Below are 15,225 nucleotides of genomic sequence, written 5' to 3' on the forward strand. Positions count from 1 at the left end.
GTCACGTTATCCTGAATACGAAACTTTCAGGCATGCAAAATGAAATACTAAATTCACTGAATAATTTAATATCGAATTTAAAAATAAATTATTTTTTTAATATAAGATATCTTGATGTCAAAAATTAACTATAATCTGTTAAGTTCGAAAATAATAGCTGTCGACGCCAAAGTGTCAAGGCCATTGGCATTTCAGATTGTGTGAAGAAAGACAGGAGAATGAATATGAAGAAAATACTGGCGCTACCTCTGACGTGAATGGAAAGCAGGATCGGAATGTCTTATTTTAATGAAACTTTACATTGTTGACACATGTTTTAACCTGCTAAGAAAACTTTATTTGGGCAGGGCATTGAAAGTGCAAGATGGCGTCGATCAGCTGTTTGAGTAAAAGACAGTCGATAGAAAGATCTCTGTTATATTCTCGATTTTTAAGTTCATTTTTCAATTTCAAACAGTTTTACAGAACAAAAGATTATTCAGAACGTTTAGCCTCAGCATCAGTGGCTTCTTTCTATAACCAAAGTGCCATCGAGCAGGTGGCAGCTAAGGTAAATTTAAAATTATGTTTGCATGTACTAGACCTAGATTTTCAGAGACAGCCAGTTACAAACCAAGTAAGCGTGCACTCATTAGTTTCTTGAGACTCAAAATGATAGGGATATATACCTGTTATACAGTGGAACATTATTATCTCAAACTCTGATAACTCGAATGTCATGGATGAAACATATGGAGATAACGAACAGTCTTTTTACAAGATCAGAAGTCCATTAAACAATAGAAAATAGGAGTAGAGCAAACATGGACCTCCAAAACATCGGAGAAGGGATCGGGTGCCATGGAGGAGTGAGCATCCCCTGAAGTTATATATGTTGAGGATATGTTAAAATAATTTAATTAGAAGTCTCGACTGCTTATTCTTGATTTATTTTTTGGTATATCTAAAATCCTTGGACTCTTGAGGTGTTTTTGTTCCCACTGAGTTTTGGATAACGATGTTTGACTGTAAATACATATTATTCTAAGTCTGAAATAATGTTTTCCAGACTTTTTTCACAATTTTGATATGAGGAAACTTCAGAACTGCATGGTGCCATTGAGAAAACTGGGAATTCACTGCCTCCAACCTGAAGTGGATTCTCGGGTTGATTTTCGATGCTTGCGAATAGAATTCATGTCAAACTCACAACTTATCAATAGTACAAAACTTGTAATCACAAAAATTAATTTTTAAGTTTCATTTATTATAAAATATACAATCAGAAGAAAAAAATTTATCAGACTGACGAGATTTGTATTCATTTCATGCATTTTAATATCTTAGAAGTGACAAGTCCTGTATTTTTTTTTATCGATACTGGTGTGTATTGAAACATAAATGTACTACTGATAAATTGTGAGTTTGGCAATCGAAAATAAACTATATTTGGAGATGGATGGCTATATTTTCATTTTTCATAATGGCACCTGTTATGACATTTTCCTGATACATAAAATACACATTTTTGCACACAAAATTTGGGAAATTGTAGATTAATGATTTCTTTACACAAAAGTTAGTTTCATTTATGGAAAAATAATGCTGTATTTTGGACCCTTTTAAATTTATGTTTGGTTTAGGATTGAGGCTTTTTTGAGAATTGAGAATTTTTTTATGAATTAATTTTGCAGCCATCTGTGAGACTTACACCAGCAACTTTGCTGTATGCTGGAAAGAGCCCAGATAATAGTCATTTACTGGTATGATCAAATTCTTCTTCAATGCAATTCAAGCAGTACTGTAGTCACTATTAAAAAATGCAAAATGTAAATAATATGCGCACAGAATGAAATATAAAGATTTTAAAACATAATGGGATGTGATTTGCTTCCATCTGTCAGTGGAATATTGAAAGACAAATGAGCTACTGGAATGATTGACTTTTCTAATAAAAACTTTTAGAGATGTTGCCAGACCACAAACTTTCATTCAGATAATCTTGTCAGGATTGGTGTTGGCAACTCTTCTTGAATTATAAATATAAAATTCATTGCTTTGATTACTTTGATATTTATTTATTCTCAAATGTTTTTATTTAGGATATAAACATGTGTGTTTAGAAATCTCTGATAAGATCTGTAATCAGATTCATGTTTTTACATTACTATAGCGGAGTGCTCAGTATCTACATAATGAACTACCTGTACGGATCGCTCACAGAATCCGTGGATTTCGAGGACTACCTTTCATTGTTGGATGTAATCCTACCATACTTAAAGTTGTAAGTATTTTGTTCTCCTCTTTTAAATTTGAATTTAAATTACTTTTTAAACTACCAGTATGCTCTCCGTATCTGAGGGATTCTATGGCTGTTTTAATTGATATACTGTTTAGCGGGTTTTCTTGGCGGGTGTAAAATTTGGCGATTTGCCTACTCAAAGGTATGCCAATAATTTTAGCGTAACTTAATTTGGTGGACACAGGGTTTCAGCTCTTTGCAGATGAACACTAGGAAGAGAACTGAATATTTTAGCGATTAAAATTTTAGCGGGCTGTAATCAAAACGCCAAAATAAGCCAAAATTAGCACCCCGCTAAAATAACCCGCTATACGGTATGTGGTACATTATGTATTAGCAGATTTATTTTGTCGTATTTTTTTTTCTTCTTTTACAGCATGAAATGTACATCAGAGCATTTTACATACTTCATGAACATCCCCCAGTAAGTAATTTTTTTGTTTAACCATCTTTTTTTTTTCAGACAAAGACAGTGGAGTACTGTACAAATACATGTATATAAAATGTTATTGATAATTTGTTTATTCATTATTCAAATTCACTGAAACTATGAAAGAAAAAAAAACTAATGAGGGTACAGTGGGATTTATAAATTTTTCAAATGGAAGTCTTGAGTTACAAGAGGGGATATGAAAGTTACGGTATTACATGTATCTTTGTAGTTAGAATGAAATGTTTATGCTAACATGTCTGTATATTTCAGATTGTTGACTTTAAATCAGAACATGCCTATACAAACACATTGAAGACCTTACTTGATGACCACAGCAATGTCGTAACCATGCTTGCTGAGGGATTCTCAGAATGCAGAAGGCATATTCAGGTAAACTGTATACATATGTCATTTTTGAAAGAAAGATATTTGGGGATTATTTATTATGGCTGCTTTGTAAGAAAGGAAAAAAAACGCCATCCTCACTTGAAGTGATTCAAGTGGTGAAAATGAATGCTAGAGCACATATTTTGAAACATATCATCTCAAGTATCTTAAAACTTGACCTTTTTTCATATGCTTTGAAAAAAAGGGTTCATGTTTATAAAATTTTGCATTTTTGATAAAAGAAAAAAGATTCTGACTGAAATTAATTTTTTCTAGCCATGTTCATTATGCAATCTCTAAAATAAATATAAATTGCAAACTTCATTCTTCAAGAAAAGTCCATCAATATTATTTTAGAATACTAACTTTCATTTTATTGTATTTTAGGATGAAGAAATGATAAGGCTATTTTTGGACAGAATGTTAAAATCTCGACTAGGGATTCGATTGTTAGTAGAACACCATGTTGCTCTTCATGATGAAAGAGTGAGTATATTTTTAAAAATTTATTGTTGGCAAAAAATAATTACGTTTATTTATCAAAGAATCATACTTTTCAATTCATTCATCTTTATAATGATTTTTTTATTTATGGATGCCATTAATTTTCAGCCAAACCATGTTGGTATTGTTGATGTAAACTTTTCACCGAGGATGCTTGTTGAACGATGTGCTGATAGTATCAGGTAAATAATGTCACGTCATATCAAGTGTTATTTGCAGAGTGTTTGATTAGGAAAAAAAAAAGAGTTATCTTTCTTTATCGTGTTGAAATCTGGAAGTAAATGAACCTGCATGAGTAAAGTGTGAAGTCTCTAAGAAGAATCCTTTAAGAAAGAGAGTTTTTTGTGAATGAACTCTGTCATGTTTTAATCTCAGAGGCAGAGCTTTTATGGTATCAATTGTCAATAAACCTCAAGAAATGTTGATATGAATTTGTTAAGATTTTCTTTGCAGGAACCTTTGCTTGTCTAAATATGGGTACTCTCCTCATATTCGTTTAAATGGTCATCTTCATGCCAAGTTTCCCTATATACCACAACCTCTCGAGTACATATTGACAGAAGTTTTGAAAAATGCTTACAGGTAAAGATTTACATTATATTTTTATTTTTGAATTCTTTCATAAATTTTCATTATTTTTGCCAAATTATGTATGATTCTTCAATTAAATGACTTAAAATCTTTCTTTTCAGGGCCTCTGCAGAGAGTCATGCCAATAACAGAAGTAATATACCTGATATTGTTGTCACAATAGCCAACAACAATCTGGACTTCATCATAAGGTGAGATTACTCATGTTCCAGATGTTCCAGGCCCCAACACCATGAACGGAGAAAAGACTTAGGTCAAAATTTCAAACCACTATAAACTCTGAAAATAATTTTGATATTTAGGAACAACGTTTTTTATCACCTTTTGGAATTTAGATGTTATTAAATGTAATACAAAATGGCAAATTTTTAAGCAAATACATAAAATAAAACTCAAAATAATACCGGTAAAAGTAAAAATTTTGACTCAGTCTCTTCTCAAGTTATATGGTCTTGCACTTAGTGCCTGATCATCTGTTGTGATTTTTTACCTTACTTGATAGCAGCATTTTTTTTTGCTTCATCTTAAATGAGTGACTTTTGAATGAGTTATTTTGAAAAAGGAAATGCAAAAGTTGCAAAATTCTTTTGGTTGAATTTCATATCAGTTAAACATATGATTTGCCAAGTTGTTCCCCTTGAACAGATGTTAAAATCTTCATTTCTTGAAGTTAGAAGGACATCCCCACCCCCAACTTGAGGTTTAAGGACAGACGAGACGTTCCTTAATGATAGATGAATTTTTCTAAGAGTTTGTCATTGAAGTATTACTACTTAAACATGTTTACTCACAAAAAATTGAGGTACCTTACCAGGCATTTCTGCAAGATACCAGGGGTAGTTTTTCTTATATAATCCTTTGGGGAAGAAAAATAATTTTCCAATTTCAAATGTTTTAGTGTTTGGATTTTTTAAAAACGTTTAGAAACTGGTTTAGAAATCAGAATATTATTAAAATTTTGAATATTTTTCATACATTACGAAGATATACTAAACAGATTTTGAGGAACGTCTCGTCTGACCTTAATTCATTTTTAGTGAACAGTGACAAAAATCTAGGATATTTTTGTGGCACTTTAATTTCACCAATAACAACTTTTTAAAATCATTTCCATTACACTGTGGATATTAAAGCACTATATAAATTATGCTACAGAGAGCATGAATCATTTTGATCTGTACATGTAATGGTTATCATTCTGATATGATTTGCATTAGTATAATCTTGAGGCTTAATCTTGTTCCACAAAACATTTTTTGTTAGGAACTTAACATTATTCCTAGATCAGTTTGTACTAAGGTTCTCTATCAAATTACTGTATAGGGGATTAATTTCACGGGTTGTAATTTTCACGTTTTTCTCTTTTTTGATACAATCACGGTTTCTTGAATTCGCGGAATTGGTATATAATAAAAGTTTCCCCCCTTATTTATATCTATTGAAAACTTATTCACTGTTTCTTGAATTCACGGATTCATTGACACCGTGAATATAGCGAATATTAACACCGCGAGTTATTTTCCCCCTGTACAGTATTTCTTACTGTATATTTCATATGCAGCATGTAGATGTGAAAATTATGATGAAAAAAATATACAATTAATCTAGAGGAATCGAGTTGTGAATGATAACTATTTTGAACATATACAGATAAAAACTTTGCATCACCATCATGATTAAAAAAAAATCAACAGTGTGTAAAATTCAGATACAATAATGTAGTTATCTGCCCACATTTAGATTTACATTCAGTTGTAATATATATTGTCTGCCTCTTGGGCAGCCAACTTTTTGTATGGTACATTATGTATACATTTTGTACATATTTTTAAAATTCTTAAATAAAATCCATAAATGTGTCTCATTTGATCATAGAATTACCATAAATCTGGCAATAATGTCATACATGAATTAATGAAAAGTTAACTTTTCAATTGAAAAGTTAACTTTTTAAATTATAGAAATTTTAAATATGGTACATGTAATAAGTATAAGGTTTGAATTTGGTAATAAGTATAAGGTTTGAATTTGGTAATTTAGAGGTTATATTAATACATAATGCATAAAGGAGAGGACGTTCTAAGTTTTTAAGAACTTGTGTCCAATCCTTTTGTTATAACATCAAAAACAATAAAATATGTTCAAACATAATGCAAGTCAAAACCAATTTTTTAAAATTTGATTTAATGCTGTAACAATCAAATTAATGAAATATGAATAAATTTGGAATGATAAATAAAATTTGCTATAATATTGTAATGAAAAAACTTTATATTGTAATTAAATTTTACAAACTGTTGTTGCTTACTAGGGATGTCAACGAGTACCCGGTTAACGGGGTACTCGATCGTCCGAGTATCGAATACTAAAATCGGTACTCGGTTACTCGGATGTATATTTTTGAATATTTCTAATCATTTTTATTAATGCATTTAACAATCTGTTTTAAAACGTAAAATGCTCATTGCACCTGTACATACAGTAAATGACCGTTATCGCCTGTGGCAGTGTTTATACAGTAATTAACATGATCAAGCACCTGCTACCTGGCTTTTCTCACCTTCGGCTGCCTTCTTCCTTATTTTTTGTTTGGCTTTAATTATTTGTTTTCACTGAACATCGTTTAAGATCCATTATGTTTAAATAAATTAGATAATTTTGTCAATTCTACGAGAAGCCGTAAATTCTCGGGAAAAGAGCGGATGATATTACACGTGCGATTGTTGATATGGTTGTATTTGATTACATGCCAGTACAACTGGTTGAAGGCAAAGGCTTTAAAAAAACTGATGTCCATCGTTGCATCAAACTACAAAATACCGTCCCGTAATACTATATAAATCTCGGATCGAACAAGTGTACTAAAATCGTAAATCCGCTCTGTTAGGAGAACTTGATCAAGTTCAAGTTGATACTGTACGTAGCTCTGACGACTGATACCTGGTCGTCAAACGCGACAAAGAGTTACATTACAATTGCGGAGCAGATTATTTTTTTTAAACAAAAACACTGTGAACAACTTATGATTTTATTTCTTGTGTTTATCTGATAAATAAATTGAATTTAAAAATTGTTATATTAAATTTCGTCGGGTACGAAGTGCTCATCATTATTACAACAGAAGTACATTTACGGATAAGCCCCCAATCAGTGCATCTGGTTTTATTTCTACAAGAGTTTACAATGTTTTACAGGCTTCAATTTACTTGTTCATATTTATTTACACTTTTACCGAGTACCCGGGTACTCGATCGGAAAAACGTCCGAGTAACCGAGTATTGAAAATTGACCGATTTGACATCCCTATTGCTTACTAAATAGAAACTCTTCAATTTTAAGAGACCAAAAAATTGCAGTACAGTAAATCCAACCCTATATTTTGTCTAAAATTCTTAAATGTCTGCATATATTATTGTAGCTATAATGATTATGAAAACACACTATAGTATACAAATATCATTTGCATATATGATAAATATCATCAGATCTCAAATTTTCAACACATTTAACAATGCAGTAATTTTGAACAAGATACCATTTTGTTGTCAAAGCACAATCCATCACTATATGTGTGCTCAATCATAATTATTGCTATGCACAGATAGACTTTTAATGTCAGAGCAGTTTTTGCTCATAAATTTTGTTAGCCATAGTTTTCACGTTCCCATTTTATCTGGGGAGGAAGCATTTGCAGGTCTTATAGGAGGAAGGGGATTGGTGCGAGGGGTAGCTTTCACTTTGCTTGTATTAATTCGATGATCCGCAAAAAAGTCAGCCTCTTTTTCCATTCTTTCTCTCGAAAAGTCCATTTGATTTTTGGTCAGTTCTCGCACTAGACACTTTTCAAGAAGTTCATTGTCCAGAGATGTTTCACTTGGGAGAGAACGTGGGGTACACGATTTCTTGCTGATGGAAGGGAGAACAGGATATTTCTTTTCCTTGATGTTAACTTGATTTATCTCCTGAAGTGGGTCGACCAGCTCGTTAGCGTTATTGTTAATGAAACTGACAGGGGTGGGCACAGTGTAAGTACGTGAGGCCTCACAATCACTGCACGTGTCCTGTAGTTCGTCCTTGTTAATCGGCACCAGCTCCCCGTCCATGTCTAAATGATAAGAGGAGGAGTTGAGTTCCTCCCCGATACTGGCGGGCTCGTCTGAGTCGTCCATACTCATGGGATCGGCCGAGGTGGAGTGACTCGAGAGTCCCGTTCCACTGTCCCGCTCCTCGGACTTTGTGTCTGCGGTGTTCCCGTTAAAATCCTGGTCGTTATTAACAGAATCACAGTCCTGGGTGTACTCCATAGATCTGCTTCTGTGGTCCATGGTAAGCTGCATTATAACAACTAGGTGATTCAAGTATACTTAAATTTCTCTCACAAATAATTATGGTTAAAATGAAATACTGTCATGGTAGTCCCACATTATGGTTCCAAATGGTGTTCAGCTAAAAATTCCCGATTCATTTCTTTCCAAGACAAAGGAATGGCCTTCAATGAAAGAAAAGAAAATAATCAATATCTCATCCAATAATCCGTGAAAATGTACATACGTTAGTATAGATTGAGGGTGTGTATATTTCTGTTGAGGCTCATTACAGAACAATGAAACAGGTGATGATCAATAATTAATACCTGAGGAACAAAGACAATGCAACTTATTACGTATATCCTGAAACCAAGGTGATAAAACAATTTTTATAAATGGCTTATCAACATTGATATGTTCGGACCTGGGGGCTGGGGAATTTCTGTGCTTATTATGCCCCCCCCCCCCAGTTACAGTGTATTCTGGTATTCCTTCTCAACCCCCTCCCCCTTTTAAGTCATGAACCCCAAACACCTGCTATTATTTGAATGTCCTCTGCTATTTCAGTTCCTAAGGACAACACTGGTTATTTTTCCTAGAGTAACTATCAACATGAAATAAACCTTTTATTGCATAAAATAGCATAAATTTATGAATAATTGATTGGTGATTGAAAGATGTTTCTATAGTTGAAAAAGAATACATTACAATAAACTGTCATGTACTGAGTATGCCAAGCTTTTGAGTGAATGTAGAAAAAGGCTTTAACAGTGTCAGAAGTTTGATAACCTTTTAAAACATCAATAAAATTTCTTTTCATGAATTTTTTCAGATTAATTATATCTCAAAAGTTAATTCATGTATTGCAATTTCAATCAGTGATTGCAGTTATGATATTGGCAAGACTGGTTCATGACTTCAAAAAAAGAAGAAAAAAGATGTCTTAAAAAAAAGAAACAAATCAATTCAAAATATTAATTACCTGTAAAATGTAATTAGGCATCCCATTATGTTAGTTTGATTATAACCATTTCATTAATAATCAAACTCATGGCATTTCCTCCATGACTATCATTTTGAAATTCATATGTATATATAAATATATGTAGCACCTATTTAGAACTCTGTACTTATGTTAAAGAAAATTCCATGCATGACTTGGTCTTTGATCTAATTTTTAATGCTAAATCCATATTGAAGTGAAAAAGAAAAACCGCTAATACTTTTAAGGAGCTTATTGTTGCTATTTAAATTGTCTATTGAGTAATGACTAGTTACAGGTCCATAAAACCTTTGGCCTGTTAATCTTCACAAGTTATATGCTCTCAGCAATTTGTTCTACATGTAACATTGTGTAAAAGAGATAAATGATTAAATTTTTGAAACCGTTAATTAAATTTTTTTCTCAGAAAAGGGGGAGGGGAGTAGATCTTCAGGTGCTGCCAAAAAGAACTTAAGTTTATATATTGTCTTTTAGAGTTATATATAGTATTATTGATCAAAAAGACATGAATTTATGGAAAGTTTTTGTACAGGATATATTCATTATTTATTTTTTTTTAAATCTAATTTCAATAAGACCTAATTGCCAGTGGTACAAAGTATCATTCAATTTCCATTATGTTCAAAAAAAGGTCTCTTTAAGTGTAGGCATTTGAACATTGAAGTAGATGTTTTGATTCTTTAAAACTACTGGTTTAGATACACTGTATATAATGTACTAAAGTGAAATCTTTTAAATTGATTTCAGAATGTGTATTAGTGAGTTCTGAATTCTATATAGATTTTAAATGTATTAGGAAAGTTTTTTGAGGAAACTAAAAGTGATTTGAAATTTCAATATTGCTTTTCTGTGCTTTCAAAAAATCTTAGAATAATAACCTTGATTGATTGGAAACCATTGTTATGATTATCTAAATGTGTAAAAATTGTGTAACCCCCCTTCTTTTTTCCATTCCTGCCAGATTTAGTTTCACGTACTTCTCTCTGTTTGATATTTATAGATCCTTATTGTGTAATCTGAATTAAATCAACAATTAAAGATTTAGTGACCAAAAGTGATATGCCACTTCAGTACATAATATTTAATCTGCTTTATATTTTGTTTTTCTCATATAATTAGTATTGCAAAAGTGGAAATACTTTTATGCACCTGGAAGTATATACCTCTTTCCAATGAATATAATTTAATTTGCAAAAAAATACACAAAATTTCTTCGTCTAAAATAGTTTTGAATTCAATTTCAAAATTCAAATAAAAATTTTGTTTTCATTGATTAATAAATTCTATACTAATTTAACTATGTTCATAATTATTCATTGTTATGAATTGATTACATTATTAATGGATGGAATGCATAAATTCACAGCTCATCATCTCTTGAGGATAATTTGTACGCAGTGTTATGGTCAGTATGTGAAGTTACTTCTATATCCAAGCTTATTAATCAACCAATATTTATTACGATACACACTGTATCTATGTGAACCCAATACGGAAAATGTCAGCATAGAAAAGTGGTTAAGTTATTATTAATTAATACATATTATTGACTGGTAGTTATTTAATATCTATACCAGGTATAAACTTATATTGATATATTTGCATACATATATATCTTACCCCAATAAAGTTTTCATCCTTCCCCGAATACTCTGTAATACTAATCTCGACAGTTCTCATTCTGTATACTTGCCTGTTATATAGAGCCTGTTACCCGTCTATCTGATCTTTATTTACAAAGTGTTTTTGTTGGTTTTAAAGGCATTTTTGTCAGATCTTTCAAAAGAAATCAGCTCTGTTTGAAATCTGATCTCTCCCGGTGACAGGTCTGATTCCTATCGTAAAGACTGTCAAAATGGAAAATTCTAAACTATTCCTTGGTGACAAGGAAATATAAGCCCTTATTGGTATCAATTTGAAGTCAATTTAAAACATATTACACATTTGGTAGAAAGAGTAAATACCTGATTGTATCCATTTATATATCATACTGATTTCATTAAATTTTTGATTTTTTTTTTTTTTTTGTAACGGAAAATTGTATACCAGTAATTATCTTATTCTGAGACAGTGTGTGTAATAATAAATAAACTAATATGACATTTAAATGATTACCTTTTTTCCCCAAAAGAAATTAACACTGAACATAAAGCATACAAAGTGAGGCTTATATCCAAGTTTTCTTAGCGTACTTTAGACACATTCAATCTTCTGTATTGAAGTGTTCCCCCCACAGAGTATAGCAGCAGACTGTACCGTTTCTATTCCTTAATTTAAATAAATTGGCAACAACACCGCTAGGTACCACTTACTGTTTTTTGGTGTTAGAATTTGGTGGCACATTTCCTTTCAATTGAAGGCTATGATTATCAGATAAAATTCTTTAAATGTTTACTCAAAACATCAAATGCTGTTTTCTTAAAGCAAACATTAGAAATTCTACGGGTTGAAAAAAAAAAAAAGAAAAAAAAAAGGAAAGTTAGTGAAATACCTTGTTGATATATTGATTTCGTACTTCCCAGTAAAAATACGTACCATTTTATAGAAATAATGTCTTTGTCCATATCAGCCATGTGTTTTATCATTTGATTTTTAAAAAGGGGGTGACTTACAGTGCACAGTGATTTTTAAATTTTTTTTTACAGTTGTTCAAATTTTCCTGTGCCAGAATGGAATATACATGAGCTGCTCTATTGATCATAAAACATCTCAATTATGTTTTTTCAGCTGGTGTTGATTTGTTCGGAGACAATGGTGACAAAAGAATCACTGACTCTCTGCAGATCAGATTTCAGACACAATACAAACTATTGGATAACCTCCATGTTTAAACAACACATTATTGAATTATCATGTTATGAATGCATGTGAGATGTGATTTTAAGTAGACCCCATTAGATAAGGTGCAATTTAATTTATTGCGCATGATAATCAAATAGATATTAAATTTACTTAATTAAGGTTTGATATCCTTACGCTGCCTGAAAATATTTATTGTTCCCTATTTGAAAATTGATTGTTTTTCTTTTAAGTTAAATTAAGTTATTAAGTTAGATGACATTTGAATTTATCAAAATGAAAACTACAAACAATGTACCGACGAAAAATATTTCTTAGCCGAGAGCAAATAGGGGGAAAGGCGATAATGGAAAGAGCAGAACACAATCATCATTTGTAAATAAAATTATGTAATTAAGACCAGACATGGAAATTCCACAACATTTTACCGGTAATTGGCTTGACCTTTGGAATCATATCTCTGATGGTCACCATGCATAGACATTTTTAACAGTTTGGGTCCTGGAAAATGACATGGGTAGCTCAGTAGTTAGAGCATCTGATGGGATGCAGAAGTCTTGGGTTCGATTCCCAGTCTAGCCATACATCCTTTCCTGATACATAATTCAGTGCTGCTGGCCACTCTTGGACTTGCAGATGAAAGTCCTGATAGGGACAAATATATGAACTTGAGGGTTGTGTCTTTGAAGGCAAAGACAATTTAAGGATGAGGCACTGCAGCAATAGTTTGGGCCATATTAGTATTGGCCCGAGAAGCTCTGTTGTTTGAGTACCAGATTAATGAGACGGGTTCTGGGTTCAATTTCCCACCCAGCCATATATTTTAGCTAAATAATTAGATTGATGCTTTTGAAGGCACCAGTTCGTATACCAAGCTGATCTGTATTCAAACTGAAGGTTCCAGTACAGATATCACTTGGTAAAAATTTTAGGATTTTGATTTAATGATTCTCCAAGTATCTCCTTGTTTTCAGAGTGTCAGACAGAGGGGGAGGAATCCCTCACAACATCGTAGAGAGGGTGCACAACTACAACTTTACCACCTCAGGCAACCATAACAACAATGTTGTTGACCCTGAACCACAGGTCGGGCTGTTTGATGAGATTTCCAACCCTTCTAACAGGGGAGGGGAAGTACCTGGCAGGATGCATGGGTGAGTACCAAATAAAATCCTGAATGAATTCCTAAATAAATTAGTATGTACTTAGTACTAGTATTTGAATGTAATGACTGTACCTGGATCAAACTTGTAGTTGATGTATCTAAGAGTTGAACATTATCCCTTTCTCAGACTTGCTTATCCAATATCCAATTTTCATCCAATGATTCACTCCTCAGATGTTTGGAGTAGTTAGAATAAACATTTTAATGAATATTCAAATGGCTCTGGGGCAGTTTCACTACTTTGACCAAGTACATAGCAGAAATTAAAACCATGTAGAAAAAAATGTATATCTACATGTACAGTACCATAATTGAATCATTGTTTTGTAGCTATGGATTTGGACTGCCCTCCTCCAGAACCTATGCCGAGTATTTAGGAGGAAGTCTAAGCATGCAGACCATGCAAGGAATCGGGACAGATGTCTATCTGAGAATGCTTCACATTGACGGAACATTGGAGAGTTTTCGTATTTAACATCAAGCTAGAAACTAAGTATAATATTGCTTTGTAGTAATTAGGTGCTTTTTACAAATGTATTATATGCGTGAAATGATCAAAATCTCAGAGAATCTCATTACTTAATTTGTATAATTTTTTTTTTCTTTTTTATTGAAAAACTCATTTTATGTGATAATTAAGTTTTTTTTACTGCCATTGAATCTCAGTTTGTGATAAAGTCATGGAATATTTTTTCCAACATGAACTTCATATTTATATTTATGTACACTGTACTTACATTTCATTTTTTTTTGCAGAATATATGAATTTATGAGAAAGATAAAAAGTGCATATCATGTAATTGTATTCAGTATATCTAATTCTTTATCAGTTAATGGTTCTAAGAGTTCTAGTCAGCATTTGATTCACATTTTTTGCGCAGTCACTTTTCCAGCTTTTTACCAAATTTAAGAAAAAAATCATGTGTTGCAGCAAAACATGTTTGCTTTTAATTTCATGTTTGCTTCTTCTTTTTTTTTTAAGTTGGTATGTCATATATAATGCTGCACTTCTCATACATTTCCTTGAAATTTTCTTAAGGTGCGAGAAAAATATTATACATATACTGTAGTTTTCTTGTGATTTTATACTCTTGCCTCGTTATAAGATTGTCTTCTTAATGGCAGAGCATTACAAAGGCAAAGTTATGGTGGTTAGTTTGTAGCTACATGATAAACATGTATAATTCTGTACATTATATTTGACTTGACATGCTTGCAGAGCATTGTTATGAATTTATATTATTGCAATGTATTCAATGCAATAAAATTCTTGCAAAATGGAATAGAAGACTTTGCTTTGAATTAATTCTCCCTTTCCATTGATTTTTATTCAATGACCTTGACCTTTGACCCCTTAAATTAACCTTTAAGGAAGCTCTTATCACTAACATAAAGTGCTTTTTGGACTTGGAGAAAACTATATAAAGGTGTCCATATTGAGACTTTTTCATTCATTTATAACACAGAGTACCTGCCTTATTTCTGCAGGAAAAATGTTCAAAGACAATGGACTATTTTGATCAGAAATCACTGCTGTTTACTTACGCTGGGAAAATTATGAAAATAATGAATTCCATTACAGTAAAACTCGGTTATAACGAAATCGCTGGGACCTGTGAAATTACTCTGCTATATCTGTAATTCGTTACATCCGAATAAGGATTTCGTTAAATTCATATTGCTTGGGATCCGAGATAAATTCGCAATATCCGTGTTCATACAAAACAAGTTTTACTGTACTTATTCTTGGTCTTA

The 15,225-nt window shown here is 32.0% G+C and overlaps 2 protein-coding genes across 2 annotated transcripts; one reads left to right on the forward strand and one right to left on the reverse strand.

Annotated features, from left to right (window-relative positions):
• The first annotated feature begins 207 nt into the window (after window positions 1–207).
• LOC134252450 (3-methyl-2-oxobutanoate dehydrogenase [lipoamide] kinase, mitochondrial-like) lies at window positions 208–14,354 on the forward strand. Its single transcript, XM_062734943.1, has 11 exons — window positions 208–550; window positions 1,674–1,742; window positions 2,153–2,263; window positions 2,658–2,705; window positions 2,985–3,104; window positions 3,489–3,587; window positions 3,714–3,787; window positions 4,059–4,187; window positions 4,298–4,387; window positions 13,280–13,459; window positions 13,801–14,354. Exons 1-11 carry the CDS (start codon window positions 365–367, stop codon window positions 13,943–13,945), a joined length of 1,251 nt encoding a protein of 416 aa, XP_062590927.1. The 5' UTR covers window positions 208–364; the 3' UTR covers window positions 13,946–14,354.
• On the reverse strand, window positions 7,493–11,163 carry LOC134252459 (uncharacterized). The gene is made up of 2 exons (XM_062734950.1): window positions 11,127–11,163; window positions 7,493–8,685 (listed from the first exon to the last, which is right to left on the reverse strand). Exon 2 carries the CDS (start codon window positions 8,531–8,533, stop codon window positions 7,853–7,855), a length of 681 nt encoding a protein of 226 aa, XP_062590934.1. The 5' UTR covers window positions 8,534–8,685; window positions 11,127–11,163; the 3' UTR covers window positions 7,493–7,852.
• Window positions 14,355–15,225: the final 871 nt, after the last annotated feature.

This window comes from Saccostrea cucullata, unplaced genomic scaffold (assembly GCF_032062105.1).
Source record: "Saccostrea cucullata isolate Sc308-1 unplaced genomic scaffold, CSIRO_AGI_Scuc_v1 ctg1, whole genome shotgun sequence".
In the NCBI taxonomy this organism is placed as follows: Eukaryota; Metazoa; Mollusca; class Bivalvia; order Ostreida; family Ostreidae; genus Saccostrea; species Saccostrea cuccullata.

Coding starts and splice junctions, on each gene's coding strand:
- LOC134252450 (XM_062734943.1), top strand. CDS start 365: ATGGCGTCGATCAGCTGTTTGAGTAAAAGACAGTCGATAGAAAGATCT. Junction 3,788..4,058: donor CGATGTGCTGATAGTATCAG/GTAAATAATGTC, acceptor TTTTCTTTGCAG/GAACCTTTGCTTGTCTAAAT. Junction 13,460..13,800: donor GTACCTGGCAGGATGCATGG/GTGAGTACCAAA, acceptor ATTGTTTTGTAG/CTATGGATTTGGACTGCCCT.
- LOC134252459 (XM_062734950.1), bottom strand. CDS start 8,533: ATGCAGCTTACCATGGACCACAGAAGCAGATCTATGGAGTACACCCAG.